The 17570-nt window shown below is 42.7% G+C and overlaps 1 protein-coding gene across 1 annotated transcript in view; it reads left to right on the top strand.

Annotated features, from left to right (window-relative positions):
* The window catches only part of IL1RAPL2 (interleukin 1 receptor accessory protein like 2), a gene marked incomplete at both ends in the record, with an annotated part of 371349 nt that overhangs the window by 253120 nt on the left and 100659 nt on the right, over nt 1-17570 (top strand). The window contains one exon of the mRNA XM_084269161.1: nt 11311-11385. Coding sequence (XP_084125287.1) covers nt 11311-11385 — 75 coding nt within the window. The remainder of the gene's footprint in view (nt 1-11310; nt 11386-17570) is intronic.

Here is a 17570-nt window from a genome sequence, read left to right as displayed (position 1 = left end):
ACCAGCTCCTCCTTCACCGGGCTGTGGTGTGCACTGGCTGGAGGCTGCTCTTGAGCTTGGAGATGGCTTTTCTCAGCCCCCAAAAGAGCACACGTCCTTTAGCAGATCTAGTACCATAGGTGCTTAATACTTACTTCAGCTGGCATTCATTCTCAGTGGTGATTCTCTTTTGATACAGTGACTATGTTTAATCGGAGCTTTTTAGTTTCAGGGAATAATGGCTTGCTCTAGCTTTATTAAAATAATGCATAAAATCCACTCCATGATAATTCATGTTGCTGGGGTTGTGCTGTAGTGCAGTAGTTCACTGTGCACGAGTGGTCAGATTGATCATGGAATATTAATTGGTTGTGGACTGCAGGCTTTTGGTACTCTGGCTTCAGGTTGACAAGAATGATAGCTTTCATTTGTATGCAAAGTCTCCAGCTGTCCCTTCAAGATGGATGATGGGCTCTGGCTCCATCCGTCACCACTTCTTTACTTTCTTATAGGACAGAAAGAAAAGAAAAAATTAAAAAGCCAAAGATAAAATGTCATAAAATGTTCTTTGCAGATCTCCTTGAAATAGAGGGTAATTTCAGGCATCTTATTTCTGCTCAGAGTCCAAGAGAAACATTTTGAGTGCAGATGAAATGATGTGTCCTTTGTGTTAAATACACTCCGTTCATTAAATAAAGCACACTCCATTGGAGATGTTCATGAATTATATTGTGGGGAAATGCAATTTACATTTAGTAACAATTTATTACACTTTTTTCTCTACTTCAGAGGAAACTCATGCTTGCTTCATAAAAGAAATGCTTGCTTCATAAAAGAGAGCCAGGAGATCAATACCAGGCTCTGAGCCGGGTGTCACTGCCAGAATTTTGGGGGTTTTGATCATGGGTGTCTCTACACGACACCAAGCCTGCTGCCAACAGACAGGGTACACCTTTCTCAAGAGGGAAAGGGATTTTTGCACAGGAGTTCAAAGAGCTTTAAACTAGATTTGAAGGGAGAAAGGGGTAAAACCAGGCTTGCTAAGGACAATCCTGGGAGTCACGTCAAACTGTCATGTCCTGGTCCAAAGAGGAGGGACAGGTGACTCAGATTTGCCAATCCTCTTTGTTAAAATTAAAATGAGACAACACTTAAGGTCTGCACACAAACAGTAATTTTAGTAGGAACACAGAGAAGAAATGTGTGATTAGCACTGGCACCCTCACAGGTAGGTCTGTTTGGGCTATGTGGCTTTACAGGGAACCAAGGCAGGCTTTGCATTACTTAGTAGCTTTGAGGAAAAGGAGAGAGATCCTGGCTCCAGTGGCATTGGACCTGCAAATGGGGGGTGTTTGGTGTAAACACCTCTCGAGAGGGATCTGATGGGCTGGATCAATGGGCTGAAGCCAACAGTATGGGTTCAATAAGGCTCAGTGCTGGGTCACAACAACTGCAGGCAACGCTACGGGCTTGGGGAGAAGTGGCTGGAGAGCTGCCTGGCAGGAAAGGACCTGGGGGTGTTGGTCAACAGGCAGAGCTGAACATGAGCCAGCAGTGTGCCCAGGTGGGTGTGCAAGAAGGCCAACAGCACCCTGGCTTGTATCAGGAATAGTGTGGCCAGCAGGACCAGGGCAAGGATTGTCCCCTGTACTCGGCACTGGTGAGGCTGCATCTCCAGTGCTGTGTTCAGTTTTGGGCCCCTTGCTACAAGAAGGATGGTGAGGTGCTGGAGTGTGCCCAGAGAAGGGCAATGAAGCTGCTGAAGGGTCTGAAGAACAAATCTTATGAGGAGCAGCTGTGGGAACTGGGGTGGTTTAGTCTGCAGAAAAAGAGGCTGAGGGGAGATCTCATCACTCTCTACAAGTACCAGAAAGGAGCTGTAGCCAGGTGGGTGTCAGTCCCTTCTTAAGTAACAAGGGACAGGACAAGAGGAAATGGCCTCAAGTCGCTCACAGGAAAGTTTGGAATTGGATATTGGGAAAAATGTCTTCACCTAAAAGGTTGTCAAAGATTGGCAGAGGCTGCCTGGGGAAGTGGTGGAATGTCCATCCCTGGAGGTATTTGAAAGATGAGTAGGTGTGGTGCTTAGGGACATGGTTTAGTGGTGGACTTGTCAGTGCTGTGTTAATAGTTGGACATGATCTTGAAAGTCTTTTCCAACGTAAACAATTCTGTTCTGTGAATCTGTGATCCACATTTAGGAAAGGAATAAAATGATCATCTCTAATTCAATCTTTGAAATTTAGAAAAACTGTGTAAAGAAAGCTGTGTTGGCAACTGTAAGAGCAAAGAAATATGATAGTACAGCAAGAGCCCTGCTAACACAGAATTCTACTTTCCAGCACCCACCTTGCAATGACTCTAGTGACAGCACTGCCAGTAACCCATACCATCAGTGTCACTGAATGTTTCACATCAGGAGATGCATAACAGGCAGCTGCCACTGGCATTTAACATCTCTATTGTGGTAGTGTTAAGTGTTCAGCCCTGTTGTAATTACTTTGTGATGGGCACCTTTTGGGATTTTGCCATCTGTGCTGCAGTAACGTGCAGTCTATGCTATTGCTTCTGGTTTGCTTCACCTGAGTTCTCCCAAGTCGTGTTCTATTGCGTAAGTTCCACCAGAATCTCACCATTTCATTTTCTACAACCTTGAATCATAACTTGACTGTAAGAAGGGGAAAGAAGGTCCTGCACCAATCCAAAAAGCAGAATATCCCAAAGCCCAGATTTAGTTTGTTTCTACTTTTCTTAACATTTCGATAAATTCGGCAGAGTTAATTGAGTACATGATGCTCCAGCTCTTCTGCCCAGAACAGTCTGGCTATCTCAATACACTCTGATAGCATCCTGTGTGGAGTATCTGAAGACATTTTAGGGGAGAAGACTTGCAGCAAGACTCCTGGTTCAGAGATGTTTCACACCTGCCCGCTGCTGTTACTAGTTTTAAACCATTACCATGGGCTGCAAGGTCATGCCTGCAGCAGAAGCCGTGGGACCAGCTGGGAAGAACAGGACAGACACAGCTAGTTGTTTAAGGGTTCTGGCTGCTCTCAAAGTCTACAGTCTACAGTCATGGCCAGCTTCTTGGTGCCAGTAGTGTGACCTGTCAAATACGGATCTGTTCCAAGTCATTGAGGACTTAATGGGTTAGAATCAAAACCACCAGCAATGATCCAAAAGCATTTGAGTGCCTCGAAATTCATTTCCCTTGGGAGCTGCATTTCAGCATGGACACAGCATCTTCCTTAAAACTGGGATTGTGTTGTCCATCTTTCTATGCCATAAAAAGAATTTATGTGATGAATTCCAATTATTTACTGCTAATATAAAAATGCTCAAGTCCTTCTTGCAGAAAATTGTCCCACAGAGGCAGCACAAACAGTGCATTAAGGCACTCTTGATCCTAGGTAGAGTTTTCAAAAAGTGGTATTCATGGTGATGGTAGCAGAGGGGAGGCATCTAGTTACTGTATCATTTCATCCCATTGTCCCAAAAGATGCATTTCCTGCCCAAATAGTAATAAATAGAGAAAAACTCTTTGTCACTGGTTAATGACTCCTGGCTTCCACACAAGTTTTGAGTTTATTGAGTTTGAGTTTATTGAGAATAAGTGTTCAGTGTTCATTTTCAAAGGTGGAGACGTTAATCCTTTGACAATGTTTTGTGGCTTTCTTTCTGTTCCAGCAAGTAAGGGATGGAGGTAAGATACTGGAGATGATGGAGGTGCAATCATGTTGTCAGCTGGATGCTGTGGTGAAGGAAGGGCAGCACAACAGCCAAATAGTGAGAAAGCATGTTTTGAGTGACTGGTAGAACACAGTACCATGCTGCTAATCAGGGGACAGTGTCCCCATACAAACACAGCCTCACAAAGTTGCTTTTTTATGAATGAGTTGCTTTATGTGGTTTTCCACTGCTTGTCACCTTGTGTGGTGATTTAATGCTGTGCCAAGAAAATGAGAAGTGATCATTCTGATTTGGTAGCAGGACTTGCTGGAGACTGTGTGTTAGAGGCTCAGTCCACAAAGTACACTTATTACAAGTCCAGGTGGGAGCCCTCGGTTCTTTAGACGAGCTTTTAACTCTGCAAGTGCACAGTTGAGTCCCTGGCAGCCGAGACTTAGAGCTGTCACATTTACGTGTACATCTGCACAGTTGGCTCTCACATTTGCTTAGGTGTAAGCAGCAACATGAAGGATGAAGCTGTAGCAGGTCAGGCCTGAAGCATTTTACTGTCAGCCGCTGCGAAAGCCGCTCTCACCAGCTGATATTTTGGAGGAGCCAAAGGGAGTTAGGTACATATTTTTTACAAGGCAGAATGCTGAGCTTCCCTTAGCAACATGTTGCCCTCTGGTTAACATACTGATTTAGCATTTTGCATGCAGTTGGTTCCATCTTCATCTACGCTGTGAAAGTTGCAAAGTCACTGCCAAGTTTTTTAGATGCCAAAGTAGATCTAAGCCATGCCTGGAAGCAAGTGTATTTGAACTAAGAGTGAACAAAAGCTTAACTTGGGGTATGAGCTAATTTCAGATTAAGGCTTTGGCATGCTGTTATTTGCCCCAGAGGATGTTATTCAAACAGATTAGCTCTGCTGTCAAAAGGTTAGCCAGATTCTTGATTGAATGATACTAGAGGCTCTGTGTTAATTATTGGTGGGAAAATGCCAGATCCTTTGATTGAAGGAAGTAGGTTGGCATATAATTGTCTGGTAGAAGATTTGAAACAATTTTGTTAGATTCCCTTCATTCTGCTTCATATCTGGATAATTTTGCCTTTCATCATTGCAAATTACATGAGCAAATGTCCAGGAGTTACATCAATAGCAAAATTATAGTACAACAAACGTACTTTGGGTACTTATCACAAGAAGAGGAACAGTCATTATCCATCTTGAGGAAGAAGAAAACCCTTCCCAGCATTTGACCAGTTCTTAGCTACATGTGACCTAACATTTTTAACCTTCTGCTTTAATTTCCCTTAGAAGGGTTATCTGGTCTGGAAAACACTCCAGCTGTGCTGAGTCACAAGAAAGAGGCCCTTCAAATCCTGAGCAGCTGGATTTCAGTGCATGACCTTGGTGCTGCCGGGCTTCAGCTGGCAGCAGTTCAGTCCTTGGAGCACAGGTGATGCCTGTTGGCTTACAGCACCCCTTTGCGAGGTGCAGGGGCAGGTGATCAGCATTAAACTCAGAAGGTGCATTTAGTTGAGCTACTCAACAAGCACAGTACAAGACTCATGTTTGTTGTAGGAGCAGCTTGGGCTGCTTGTCTTTTGCTCTGGTGGCTGTAAAAGAAGTCTGACTGGAGTGGGGAGAGTGCTGCAAGGCTGCAAAGGGAAGGTAGGGAAATAGAGCTGTGTCAGATAACAAGCTGGGGAGTGGGGAACTGGAGCTTATTGAGATACCTGGTAGGTTTTTTTTTCTAGCTGGTTATCATTGCTTATCCCTAAATAATAGTATCCTGAGGCTGTTTGTTTTCAGCTGCTTTGTGCTTTTTCATTAGTATGTCAGATAAGTGTTTGAATATAGAGTGAGAGATTTTTGAAGCAGTGAGATTGTGGTGGAGGAAAAATGACCCCTCTAGGCTATTACTCTGCATTGGTGCTTAGAAGCAAGAGCTGCTCCTTCAGGGCTGTTTTCCTCTTTGCTTGGTCCTGTGGGTAGCTAGACATTGCCCTGTACCGTAAGTTATGCTTTCCCTTGTCTGCAAAAGTGTGTGTAACTAATTGCAGAGACCAAACCTTTTCCTGGCTTCTCTGCTTTTCTGAGGCTCTTCTCCTCAGAAGATGCAGTAGCATGTTCCTTGTGTCTGTGAAAAAGAAAGACTAAAAGTGTCATGTGTTCTGGGAAAGAAAGTGTACCCTGATGAATGGTTGTACAGAATCAGATCAGCATATTGATTTGTACAACACTGCCCTAAAATCCCATGGTAAATGTTTATTGTTTTAAAGCTTGTGTGTTACTTTCTAATGGGGTGAATGTAAGCACAGGAGGAAACAGTGTTTTGAGCAGTGTCCTAATGTAACAGCCAGGCTGCTGAACAGCCTCTGGCCGTGCCCACCAGCCTCCATTGCCAGGTGCTTCTGGGTAAAGAAATGTGACTTCAAGTGGTGCCCCAGGCAATGTGCTTGGGACAAAGCACAGCAGCTCCCTGTGAGCCTTCCTCTCAGCCTGAATTCAGGAGAGCATTGTATCTGCTGGGACTTGCAAAAACAAATCCAGCCAAAGTTGTCCCAGCTTCTTTGTGGGATGGAATCCTGGAATGGGAAGCGCTGGCAATGAAGCCCTCAGTGTGCTGCATGGTCAGACCTAGTGTCTTGAGAAGAGAGGCCTGTGTGTCTGTCTGTGGCTGCAGGGATTGCTGCTTTGCTAATATCATCCTTGTTCTAGTGGCTGCACAGTGTAAGAATGGCTGCTCAGAGCAGCCCAGGGACATGGCATGTTCTGAGGGGTCAGGGGAAGTAGCTATAGCTAGACAGCTCTCTCTGACAGTTTGTGAAGTATCTCCATACCTCTTTGCCTTTAATAATAGGAAGGGTGTTTGCAGTGCATGTAGGTTTTCTTTAATTTAAAGTGGCTTTATGGGAGGTGAGAAGTTAGATGACAACAGTGTTAGCGTTATTAGACACGTGTTGATACTGTAGCAAAATTAACTTCTTGATCTGCTTCCCCTTCTGGCAAGGCTGGAAGTCAGAGAGCTGCACAGCTATAAAACTGTTCTGAGGATTAAAGACACTTCTCTGAGAGCAATGGGCATTTGAACAAAGGGTGCTTATGGACTTCTGTCAAATACAGAGATCACTGAAAGATTAGAATCCCTTGTAGCTGAGAATATCTCATACTTACTGTTTAAGAAGGACCAAAAGTGAATTTTATAAGGTGAATAAGTGATTTGATGTTTGACCTCTAAAACAAACGTGGCTTTATTTTCTGTAAACACACATGACATTGGAGAGCCAGCAGTCTTCTAGACTGAAAATCCCTTTGGGCTATTTCAGTTCCTACATAAAGTGCTCTGACAGGCTGCCAGTTCATTATAATGATTACTCTCCAAGAACAATATGGCAAAATATAGCCACTTAAAATGTGACACGCAGGAGGACATTTAGAAAACATGCAAAGACTGCAAGTGAAGTGAAGAGAAAAACAGGGGGAGCCCTGGTCAGATGGGGCTGTGAGAAGTGCAGGTGGGAATGGGGTAAGAAAAGAACATCAAGCAGGGAAAGCTGCTCCAGTAAGTTTTCTCCACATCCCACAATGCATTTTAGTACCAGAAATGAAAATGAATAGTACAAGAAAAACCTAAAGGTACTAACAAAGACCTGAAAAAACCAGGGGGGAGAAAGCTAAGGAAAAAGCTAAGGTTTTGGAGCAGAAAGTGAAACTTTGTGGCTCTTTATGAAGTACAAGAGATTACACTCAACAGGGATGCATGGGTTTTGGCGAGCTTTGGGCTTCTCCCCACCAAATTTTCACCCAAAACTGAAGTTAGCTGATATCTCAAGTTATTCAGAGTTGCATTCTCAAGCTATTCTCTTTCTCCATCTCGGCCTTTACTTATGAGGTCTTATGATGGGTTTAAAGCTCAGCACACGTGCTGTCTCTTGAAGGAGTCCTGTAGAGGGTTGGTGAGTCTCACAACAAAGGGGTTGATTCTGTTAGTACTGGGGTTAAATCCCCAAAAGTCTTTTCAGACAGTGACTTTTTCACTCTTTCCAGCCCATTTTGCCCCAGGCTCAGGTGGAAGCTGCAGGTCTCTGGTTGGCAGAGCTGTTCTCTCTGTGCTGAGCACCTGGCCCACTCCTGTGTTTAGGTACAAGCCAACATGTTACCTTCATCAGAAGTCTGATTTGTGTGTTTCTCAGGCCAAAATGCATTTTTTAGGGTTTTTTTGGCTTGTTCTTTTAAGAAGTTACGTTGCACAGAGGCAGTTAAGAGCATTGTTATATTTTTAATACCTTTGTAATACTTCCTTTTCTTCTCTCCTTCCAGCAAGCGATCTGAGGAGGTCTGCCTAGGCAATATAAAAACCAATAAAGAATCCAAAACCAAAATTGCAGCAAAGCAATATTGTCAGGTTATGATTGCAGTGATGAGGTTCCTCCTCAGCAGGTGTGAGGACCAGATAACACTACCCTGATTTTCTGTGATGAGCTCAGAGAAAGTGGCAGGCAATGCCTATGAAGAGTAGGTAGCTGCCTGGGGGCTACAGTTTGACTAATTTCAGTCTAGTGGCATCTTGTTAACTTATTTATTGACATGGTTTTTTTCATGTGAGGAATTAGAGTATAATAAAGCAGGGCTCTTTAACAGAAAAAATGTCAGTACTGAAACTGTCCTGTCATTCCCATGTTCCTCTGTACCAAACGTTCTGGCTATCAGCTATTGGGGCTTCCCAGATAACGTACATTTTTCCTAGAGTGCTGGGAATGAGCTTTGCTTGAGGCAGGTGTGACCCTTAAATGAGGAACTTAATGTTTGAATTACAATGGGATTTGTGGGGAAGCTGAAGAAATAGTTATCTCCCCATGGATGCAGTGGGGGTTTTGTGCAGAAGAGTGTCAGAAGCTTTTAGTAATTTAAAAGTATCCATTGCTTAAAACATCATCAGTGGAACGTGTTCCAAAGTCCCTTGGGTTTGATGCCCAAAACTACTACTTAGAAGTTTTCAGCTTTGGTTAGGATTGAAATGCTTTAAAAGGCAAGTAGCTAGGCTGTGCTTACACATGTGGGTTTGGCAGTGCTTTTGTCTTACTCTCTAACGACATTCAGATGACTTAGGTGCATTAGCACAGCAAATTAATTATTTGTTTCTGCCAGAAATTTTCTACTCACAAGCTAATCCCCAAATAATGTGATTGCACAGGTAGCCTTGATGTTTCTTCTGGGTCAGTCTTGTGACTTTACATTGGATGAGCATTTTTGAACTGCTGAATTCTCATTAGCAGAATTTCCCATTTATCTTTCATTCTGAGCCCTGCTTGTGCTTTCAGCCTTAAGAACACGCTGTTCAAATCGCTTTGGAGATTCCTGTGTTGTCCTTGTGGATAAACTATACAAGGAGTTCTTAAAAACACACATGATTTTGATCTGAAATGTTGGCTCTTGACTTGTAACCAAAATGCCTATTTTATGATGAGGGAAGCAGGGCTGTAGTGTCGGTGGAAGGACCCCGATTTTAAATTTAAATGGCACTAGGGGAGTTGGTTGTGCTGATGGTCACTTTTAATGGAGTTTAAAACTGTGAAGCAGGTATTTCTGTCATACAGTTTGTATTTTTTCTGTAGGTCCAGATGTGAAAATGTTTTGTAGGTTGTTCTTTTAGTGCTGGGCTGGTTTTGTTAGGGGTTTTCTTTGGTGGTGTGTTTTGTTGTGGTGGGGTTTTTTCTGGGTTTTTTGTTGTTGTTGTATGTTTGTTGGTTTGGGGGGGGTTGTGGTGGTGGGGCTATTATGGTAGTAAACAAATTCAGCTACCTCCGGGTTTACCCAGTTGTCACTGACTTGTGCTGAAGCAGATAGGGAGAGATGTGCCCCCAGCACCCCAAGGGGCAGGCTGAGCTGGGAGTGTAGGCCAGGAGTTTGCAGAACTCCACCTCCCTCTGCTTGGTTCAGGGAGACCTGCTGACCCTGCCCTCTCCAGCTTTCACCTTCAGCTACCAAACCACTGGGCAGGCTTGTTTCCTACCAAGTCAGTAAGTGCTGAGGCTTCTGAGAAGAGTGGGGTCATTTTGCCTTAGTCTTTTATTGAAAAATGCAAATTCATTGTGCAAACTTAGATCCAATAATTTCAGGTGATTAATTTTAACTGGAAGCATTTTGGAGTGATTTTGAATTGTTTAATTTCACACAATGCAAGATACTTTGATTAAAGCCAGTTCTCCTCATCTCCAGAAATGCTCAGTCATTTTTTTCAAGCTATCCCCAACAAATAAAACCTACTTGCAGAGCCTGACATTAAGGTCTCGAACCAGGCTGTGAACCCTGTGTCTGTAGCTGTGCTTTTCAGTCATAGTGTTGTCTAGGACTGTCTGTCCCAGTGGCTGGAGCTATCACCTGGTAGGACCAGGTTTGTATCAGAAATAGTGTGGCCAGCAGGTCTAGAGAGGTGATTGTGCCCCTGTGCTTGGCATTGGTGAGGCTGTGCCTTGAGTGCTGGGTTCAGTTCTGGGCTCCTCAGCATAAGAAGGAAATTGAGGTCCTCAAGTGAGTCCAGAGAAGGGCAACCAGGCTGAGGAAGGGGCTGGAGGGCAAGTCATATGAGGAACAGCTGAGGGAGCTGGGGCTGTTTAGCCTGGAGAAGAGGAGGCTGAGGGGAGACCTTATCACCCCCTACCACTACCTGAAGGGAGGTTGTAGAGAGGTGGGCGATGGTCTCTTCAGCCAGGTGACAGGAGATAGGACAGGGGGAAATGGCACAAAGCTGCACCAGGGCAGGTTCAGATTAGAAGTTTGTCTGTAACATCTATCCAGAATAGAGGCTGTTATCTGAAAATTCTATTCTGCACAACATTTATCCTGTGATTAAAACTGTGTGAACACCATGGATACTTATCAATCCCTGGAAAATTTAGATGTTAGGAAAAAACTGTTCACTGAAAGAGTTGTTGGGGCCTGGAACAGGCTGCCCAGGGAGGGGGTTGAGTCACCAGCCCTGGATGTGTTTAAAAAAAGGGTAGATGAGGTATTTAGGGATATGGCTTAGCATAGGATGGGAATGGTTGGACTTGATCTTGAAGGTCTCTTCCAACTTAGTGATTCTGTGACCAGGCTGGGGTTTGTTTCCTGCTCTCAGATGGAGATACTTCAGTACAGCATAAGACAGGCTCCCCACTCACAGGCTTCAGGAAGAGGGTCCAGGTGTCCCAGCTGGGTGGGAGTGTAAGCTAGGTGTCAAGCTGCTGGGGCTCATCAGGCAAAGATCGTGTGCAGGTTTTCTTTGAGCACCTGAATCCTGTTTTGGCCAAGCTTAAAGACACCTCAGGGATGGTCATGCTGAAATAGATTTGGTTGAGATTTTGAATTAATTGTGTGAAGATCTAAAAATGCTTGTTCTAGTTATTGTATATAGATTAACAGTGAGAAATGGAGTTTGTTTTGCTGCTTTATATTAAAAATGTAATTGTTGAATTAGCTTATTCCTTTCAAATCAGTGGGCTACCACAGCCACTGGGAAAACAGTAACACATTGGCAGTGTAGCAGCCATATTGTGTAATAAATGTTTACGTGCCGTCAAGTGTACAAACATTTGATTGCTTACATGACAGAGCTTTTCTTTTGCAGTCACTGGTCTCAATTTTTCCATTACATTTTCTCATTTCTTTTCTAGCTTTGCTCACAGACAAACCTCCAAAGCCATTGTTCCCCATGGAGAACCAGCCAACTGTTATAGATGTCCAGCTGGGTAAGTCCCCTTCTGGGAATAATAGATCCTAAACTTCCACTCTGGTAGCAGATGGGGAAAAATTGAAAGTGGTAAGAAAGGTTTAGTGGTACTGTTATTACATGCAAATCAATTTGCAGCTTCTCATTTATAACTAGAATTTACTGCCATGGCAATTTAAGGGAATGAACTTGTGTAACACCAGGGGATGGCAGTACTAATTGGTTAGATTGGGTATTAAACATAAAGCACTGCTGCTTTTTTTTAATATATGATTGATAGAGTAATATATGTCTACATTGGTGCTGTATTGATCAGTTGATGTTCACTCTACCTAAGACAAATATTCTCATAAAAAAAAATGCTGATTCCTTTAAAAGTTAATGTAAAACAGTGCATTTTCAGGTTGTTCTGAATGCTTACCTGAAAGGGCTTTTGACTAAAATGCTTGTATGCTTTTCTCACTTCTGTTCTATATTCTTCTGTGAATGCACATATCCAAATCTCAGCTGGCAGCCAGTATTTTCTGTCATGTTGAGACACTCCAATGTTAGAGTTCTGCTAACTTTGGGGAACTCTGGAGCATTTTGGTGCTGAAAGAACTGCTTGGCTTTGAAGTTCCAGAGGTTGGATTTTTAGCATCTTGAAAACAGATTTCTAATTCTGAGGTGCAGAGTTGGAGTTGCTGTTGAGGACTGTAGTGCCATGAGCTTAAATTACAGGAGTTGTGCTTCAGATGTAGATTATTCACCAAGTGCTGAAGCTGTATTGTATGTCCTTGGTTTGGCATCTGGGTTCTTGAGCTTGGCTGTATTCCTTTGATACCAAAGCTGCCTTTGATTCAGCGGTGGGATGATGTTTTAAAGCAAGCAGGGTCAGAATGAAACACTTTAAGTGGGCTGATAACATTGTGGTAAAGCTGTTTGGTTATGTGAAACCCTACAGAGTCCAACCTGAGCAGAGTACAAAGGCACGTCCTTGTTCTCAAACCAGGTGCCAAACCATTTCAGTGATGCATTTGAGATGCTATGAAGTATTTAAAAATAGCATTTGAATTCTTGAATGTGGTGGTTGAATTGTGGTGAGAATATGAATTATTTGTGACCTTAGATAATCTTAAAAATTAGCTTTCTCTCATATACCTGAACTGATGTATGGGTCTGTAAGGGTTTGCACAGGGAAGACAGCAGTGGACCTGGGAAGCAGCAAGTGCCGGGTGAGTTGGGGGTTGGACCCGATGATCTCTTGAGGTCCCTTCCAACCCCTGCAATTCTGTGATACATGTGCATATTCAGGTTCCTCTCTGCCAGACTCACATGTCTGTAGCTGAGCAGAATCTGGTCCTAAAAAGAGAAAACACAAAATGGGTCTGATGCCATAGTCGAAAGCCCTCCAGAACTAGCAGCAAAACGCAACTGTTGAAGTTTGGATCAGCCCAAAAGCCTGAATTCAGTCTCCTGGTCCAACTTCTTAAACTTAACTTCGTAATGATTTCCTTTGGGAGCGAGCTGTCCCTGAATACATCTGTGTAATAAAGATGCTCACAGAGTACACGTCTTCGCTTCCTGCATTTTTATTCTATCTTCATTTTCTCTTCCAAGTTTCCCTGTTCCATCAGGACTCTGTTGTTCCTGCACTGAATTTCTTCTTTTTTCTGCGTGGAAACATTTTGTTCTGACTGATTAAAAAGAGGTTTGATTAAAAAAAAATAAAATATGAAAACAAACAAACCCCTTCCTCTCCTTGGAGATTCAGCTCAGTAATAGGATTTTGGAATATCTCTAGAGGGAAGTGTAAATCTTGCATCTTTATATGCTGGAATGTAATCCATTAGTTGTCCCCTAAGATCAGGGAATTTACATATAGGGCTTTTTTCTGATATGTTAATAGGTTTGCTTATTGCCACTAAACAGTATTTATTTTATGTGTAAAAGATTAATGCTGACGAAAGAACTTGAACTTATTTCTTTAACACACAATGAATCTCACTGATTTCTCTCTGGATTTTTCAATGGCAATTAGAGTTAGAAAACTCTCAGGGAGCACCTTCATCTTGCAAAGGCCACCTGTGGCTTTGGGCTGGGAGCTGTGCTGGCCTCTGCCGTCGCCGCAGCCCCTCACTATGTCCTAGGGCTTGGTGGGAACGGGAATCATTTGATTGCAGCAAAGCAACAGAGGAGGAAGGTGCTTGTAAGGTCATCTGCTGGAATCCTTTTTTGAAATCTTCTTAAGCTCCCAGGAGATTGAACAGGTGACATGCTTTGATTTTTAATGAAGTACTGAAGAAGAGTTTGTGTTTTACTGGGCCTTTGGCCATGGAGTCAAATCACCCAACACACCTCTTACTGCTCATGCCAGGATGGATGTGAAGCTGAAGTGCAAAAGAACTGGAATTTAATCCATCTACTTGTTCTGCAGATTATTTTCGATTCCTATTGGAGAACTAATCTTTAAAGAAATAGTCATCTTTGGCCTATAAATAGAGGAGATTAATATTTACTGTCTTTATCCTTAATAATTAGCACAATGCAATGTAAAATCTTCCTAGAACTTTAGGCAGTGGCCTAACTATTTAGCAGCTTCTTTGACCTGATTGCAGACTTTGGTATTCACCTTTTGGCTTTCAGCATTTATAAGAACATTGAAATGAAAATAGGTATGCACAAATCTTATTGACAGTGGATAAAAGAGATCCTTCAGGCTTCAAACATTGTCCAGAGCCTGCCTTGTTCTTCTTAAGGAGCACGAATCTACTTTTTGCTTTTTCTGTTTTCCTCTGGAATGTGACAGAGATCAAAACCAACCCCGTCAAGGTTAGAGAGAAGCAGAGACCCACATTTGCTGCTTTCTTGTTTTTTGTATTTGCTTGTGTTGGTGAAGCAGAGCCAGGGAGAGGAGGGATGACAGGAGGACAAAAGAGCATCCCAGAGGACTAGAGAAATAGTCCAAAACAATTTCATTGTCTCAGATGCTTTAGCAGGTCAGATGATCACTTCATCTCTGGGCCGACCTAGAAAATAATGACAGAAATTTCTTCTACTGTTCATTTGCTGCTTGTTTTTCCTAAAAACAAAACTAAAAAACCCTTTTTTTTTTTTTTTTTGGTCTTTGCATTGGGTAATGGTTCTTGGTTGTGTAGTATGCAGTACATTTAATCTTACCCTATTTTGGTTTTAAAAAATAATGTTTATTTGTACAATATAGTATATGGTTTTGCAAATATATGACGATAATCTGATACATTTTTCCTGGAAAAAAAAGATATCCCTTCATGCTACCAAAATCAAATTTGATTTTGAGCCAAAATACTACATATAGGTATTCAGCCCAAGAGATGGTGTGGCTGTGGCAAAATGCCTCTAAGATATCATCTGAAGAGTTTTGTGCCATAACTGTACTTGTACAGACTTGGTTTGTAAAACATGACTGTCTCTCATGTGAAGCTCCAAATGTGATGTTATTAAAGCTTATGCCAGTGTGATTCCAAGTAGTTGTTCAGAGATCCCTTATTTTGGAGCGGGATCTTGCTGTTGCTTTGATTGACCATATAAACCTAAGCATGTGTGTGAATTGTTTGTAGCAAATCCTTGAGGTTAGAGAACTCCTTATGTGATTTAGAAAAGTAAAGATCAAAATCCCAGTCAGAAGTCTCAAGGCTGCAGTGCAGTGAGTTTTAAAGATCTGTTACCTGTTCTCATGTGCAGCTGTTCTGACAGCGAGTGGCGCTCGCTGTGCTCTAAGTCTTAAGATGACGTGTTGGTGCATCACTCTGCTGATTTCTTAACTTATTTTTCAAATTCTTCTCTGGCTAACTTTGCTAACTCTTAGTGCTTTCACAACCTGGGAAGAAAGATAACCAGTGCTTAGTGGTTTGATTAGATCATCACAGACTAGGTTTCTTCTCTGGACTAGCTCCTTTGCACAATTCAAGGACCCAAAACCTGACCAATACATATGCAGGTGTGAGTTACTGCCCTGCCAGCTCTCAGCTGGTGCCAAAGCATCACGACAGGGCCATAAGCATTTGCATAAGAAAGGAAGCACGGCTGTGCTCTGATTCTTGGCTGGACAGGGATATTGTAGGAGTCCTACTACTCCTATATTTACAAGCAGTGTATAAGTGGCGCCCAGAGCCATCTAGCTTGCACTGTGGCTGCTATTTTACACTTGTCTTCCACAGAGTCTTGAAAAAAAGCTAAAAATACAATAGAAAATAGACACTAATTGCCTGTGAATTCTGTACCGTGTATTACAGTGGCTGCGGTGTTAAGGTGGTCTCTTCCTTACGAATGAGTGTTGTGGTTTAGCCCAGCCAGCAGCTAAAACAACCACGCAGCCTTTTGCTCCCTCCCTCCCCACCCCACACTGGGATGTGGAAGAAATTTGAAAAGGGGAAAAAAACCCAACCAACACTCATGGGTTGTGATAAAGGATATACAAAACAAGCACTGAACAGTGCAATTCCTCACCACCCAAAGCCCATGCTGAGCTGGCTCCCGAGCTGCCCCACCTCCTGGCCAGCCCCTCAGTTGTATGCAGAGCATGACACTATATGGTATGGAATATCCCCTGGGCCAGTTTGGGTCAGCTGTCCCAGCTGTGTCCCCTCTCAGCTTTGTGGGCACCGCCGCCTTCTTGTTGGCAGGGGTATGAGAAGCTGAAAAGTCCTTGACTGCTTGGCAACAACTCAAACATCGGTGTGTTACCAACACTGTTCTCTTCCTAAATCCAAACCACAGCACTAGACCCAGTGCTGTCCCCACCAAAACCAGTATAGAGAGTAGGTCTGAGGCCAGAATGAATGTTTGCATATTTGTGTGTCTATCAATTGAATGTATCCATTTGTGTCATTTGTTTTTCAACTCTGTACTGGTTTTGTTTTCAGGCATTTACTTAAGAAATGTAGCAGGAGTCTTAGAAAACAAAACAAGAAACATCTGTGTTAATTCATTCACTGCACAGGGAAAATGTCAAGGATTTTAATTAACTTTTGTCATGGTAGCTTCTCTGCTTCTAAAGATGCTGAGGAAAGCAAACCCGTAGTTGATGACGATTCTCATTTTTCCTTGTAACTGACCAGTTCAGAAAGATTTTTTTTTTGTTTGTTTTTTTCAAGAAGATTTAACAGTGGAATTCCTTGGGACTGGTTATTAAGCAGATCCATAGAGCTACTGTAAAACAAGTGCAAGGGAATATACAAAGATGTATCTGCTGACAGGTATGGGAATAGAATAAAAATTTTAAAAAAGTAGTCCTTTTTGCTTGAAGCACTGGCTAGGAGGTCCCATTTGGGAAGTAAAAATCCATGCATTTGCTGATGCTTTAAAGACAATATATTTGCTGTCAACAGTCTTAAATTTCCTTCAGACCCCACTTCTTGTTTAAAAATATATAATTAAAAATCTGCAAGATCTTCTAGAGACATCAGCTTCATACTAAACCTGTCTACTCAGGACAATCCAGCCGTGTGTGTCATTACCAATTTGCTGATTAAATCGTGCTTTCTTCATATTTAAAAATACAGGTGTTTGATAAACCAAGGGTTCTGCACGTGTCTTTTGATTTGCTTTTTGATTAAATGATCATGTATGACAAGAACTTGGGAATGTAGCAGGGATGTGTGCAAAACAGGTGTCTTCAGAAGTTGGTAGCTATATGCTCCCCTCCTGCCTTTCTTTCCCTCAGATCCCACCAGGCATCATTCCCCAGCCTAGGGCTGACCAGGGGCTTGCAGATGGAGACCAGGTTTCTGTGAGCTGGGGCAGGTCCTGAAGTTTGCACTTCTCTGAGGGCAGCAGCGCTCTCTCTCTGAGCTGCTTCTGCTCCTCCTGCTGAATTGGGAGAACAATTAAGCTGAGACTGAACAGGGATGTCTGAGGAGGGCAAAATTAAAGCTGTGAGGACAAGGAGGAGAGGGTTGCAGATTTTCTTCTCTGTTCTTTTTCTGATGAGGTTTAGAGTTTTTGTCACTGTTTGAAAAGTGGTGACAACACAAATACACATTTGTAAGGAGTTCTCAGAGCCCAGTGGGAGCAACATCTGTATGGTAACAATCAACAGCACAATTTTTTTTTAACTGAATCCAACTTTTCAAGGTACAACTCCTTTTCCTGGCAGAACAGCCTGTAAATATTATTCCTGTAATATAATCTGTAAATATTATTAAAAGTGCCAGTACTTTCAATGGAGTAGTGGTTTATGGTGTC

The sequence above is a fragment of the Gallinula chloropus genome (genome assembly GCF_964237585.1).
Source record: "Gallinula chloropus genome assembly, chromosome: 11".
In the NCBI taxonomy this organism is placed as follows: Eukaryota; Metazoa; Chordata; class Aves; order Gruiformes; family Rallidae; genus Gallinula; species Gallinula chloropus.
Note: the sequence above shows the minus strand (reverse complement) of the source record. Positions and strands in the feature narration are given on the sequence as shown.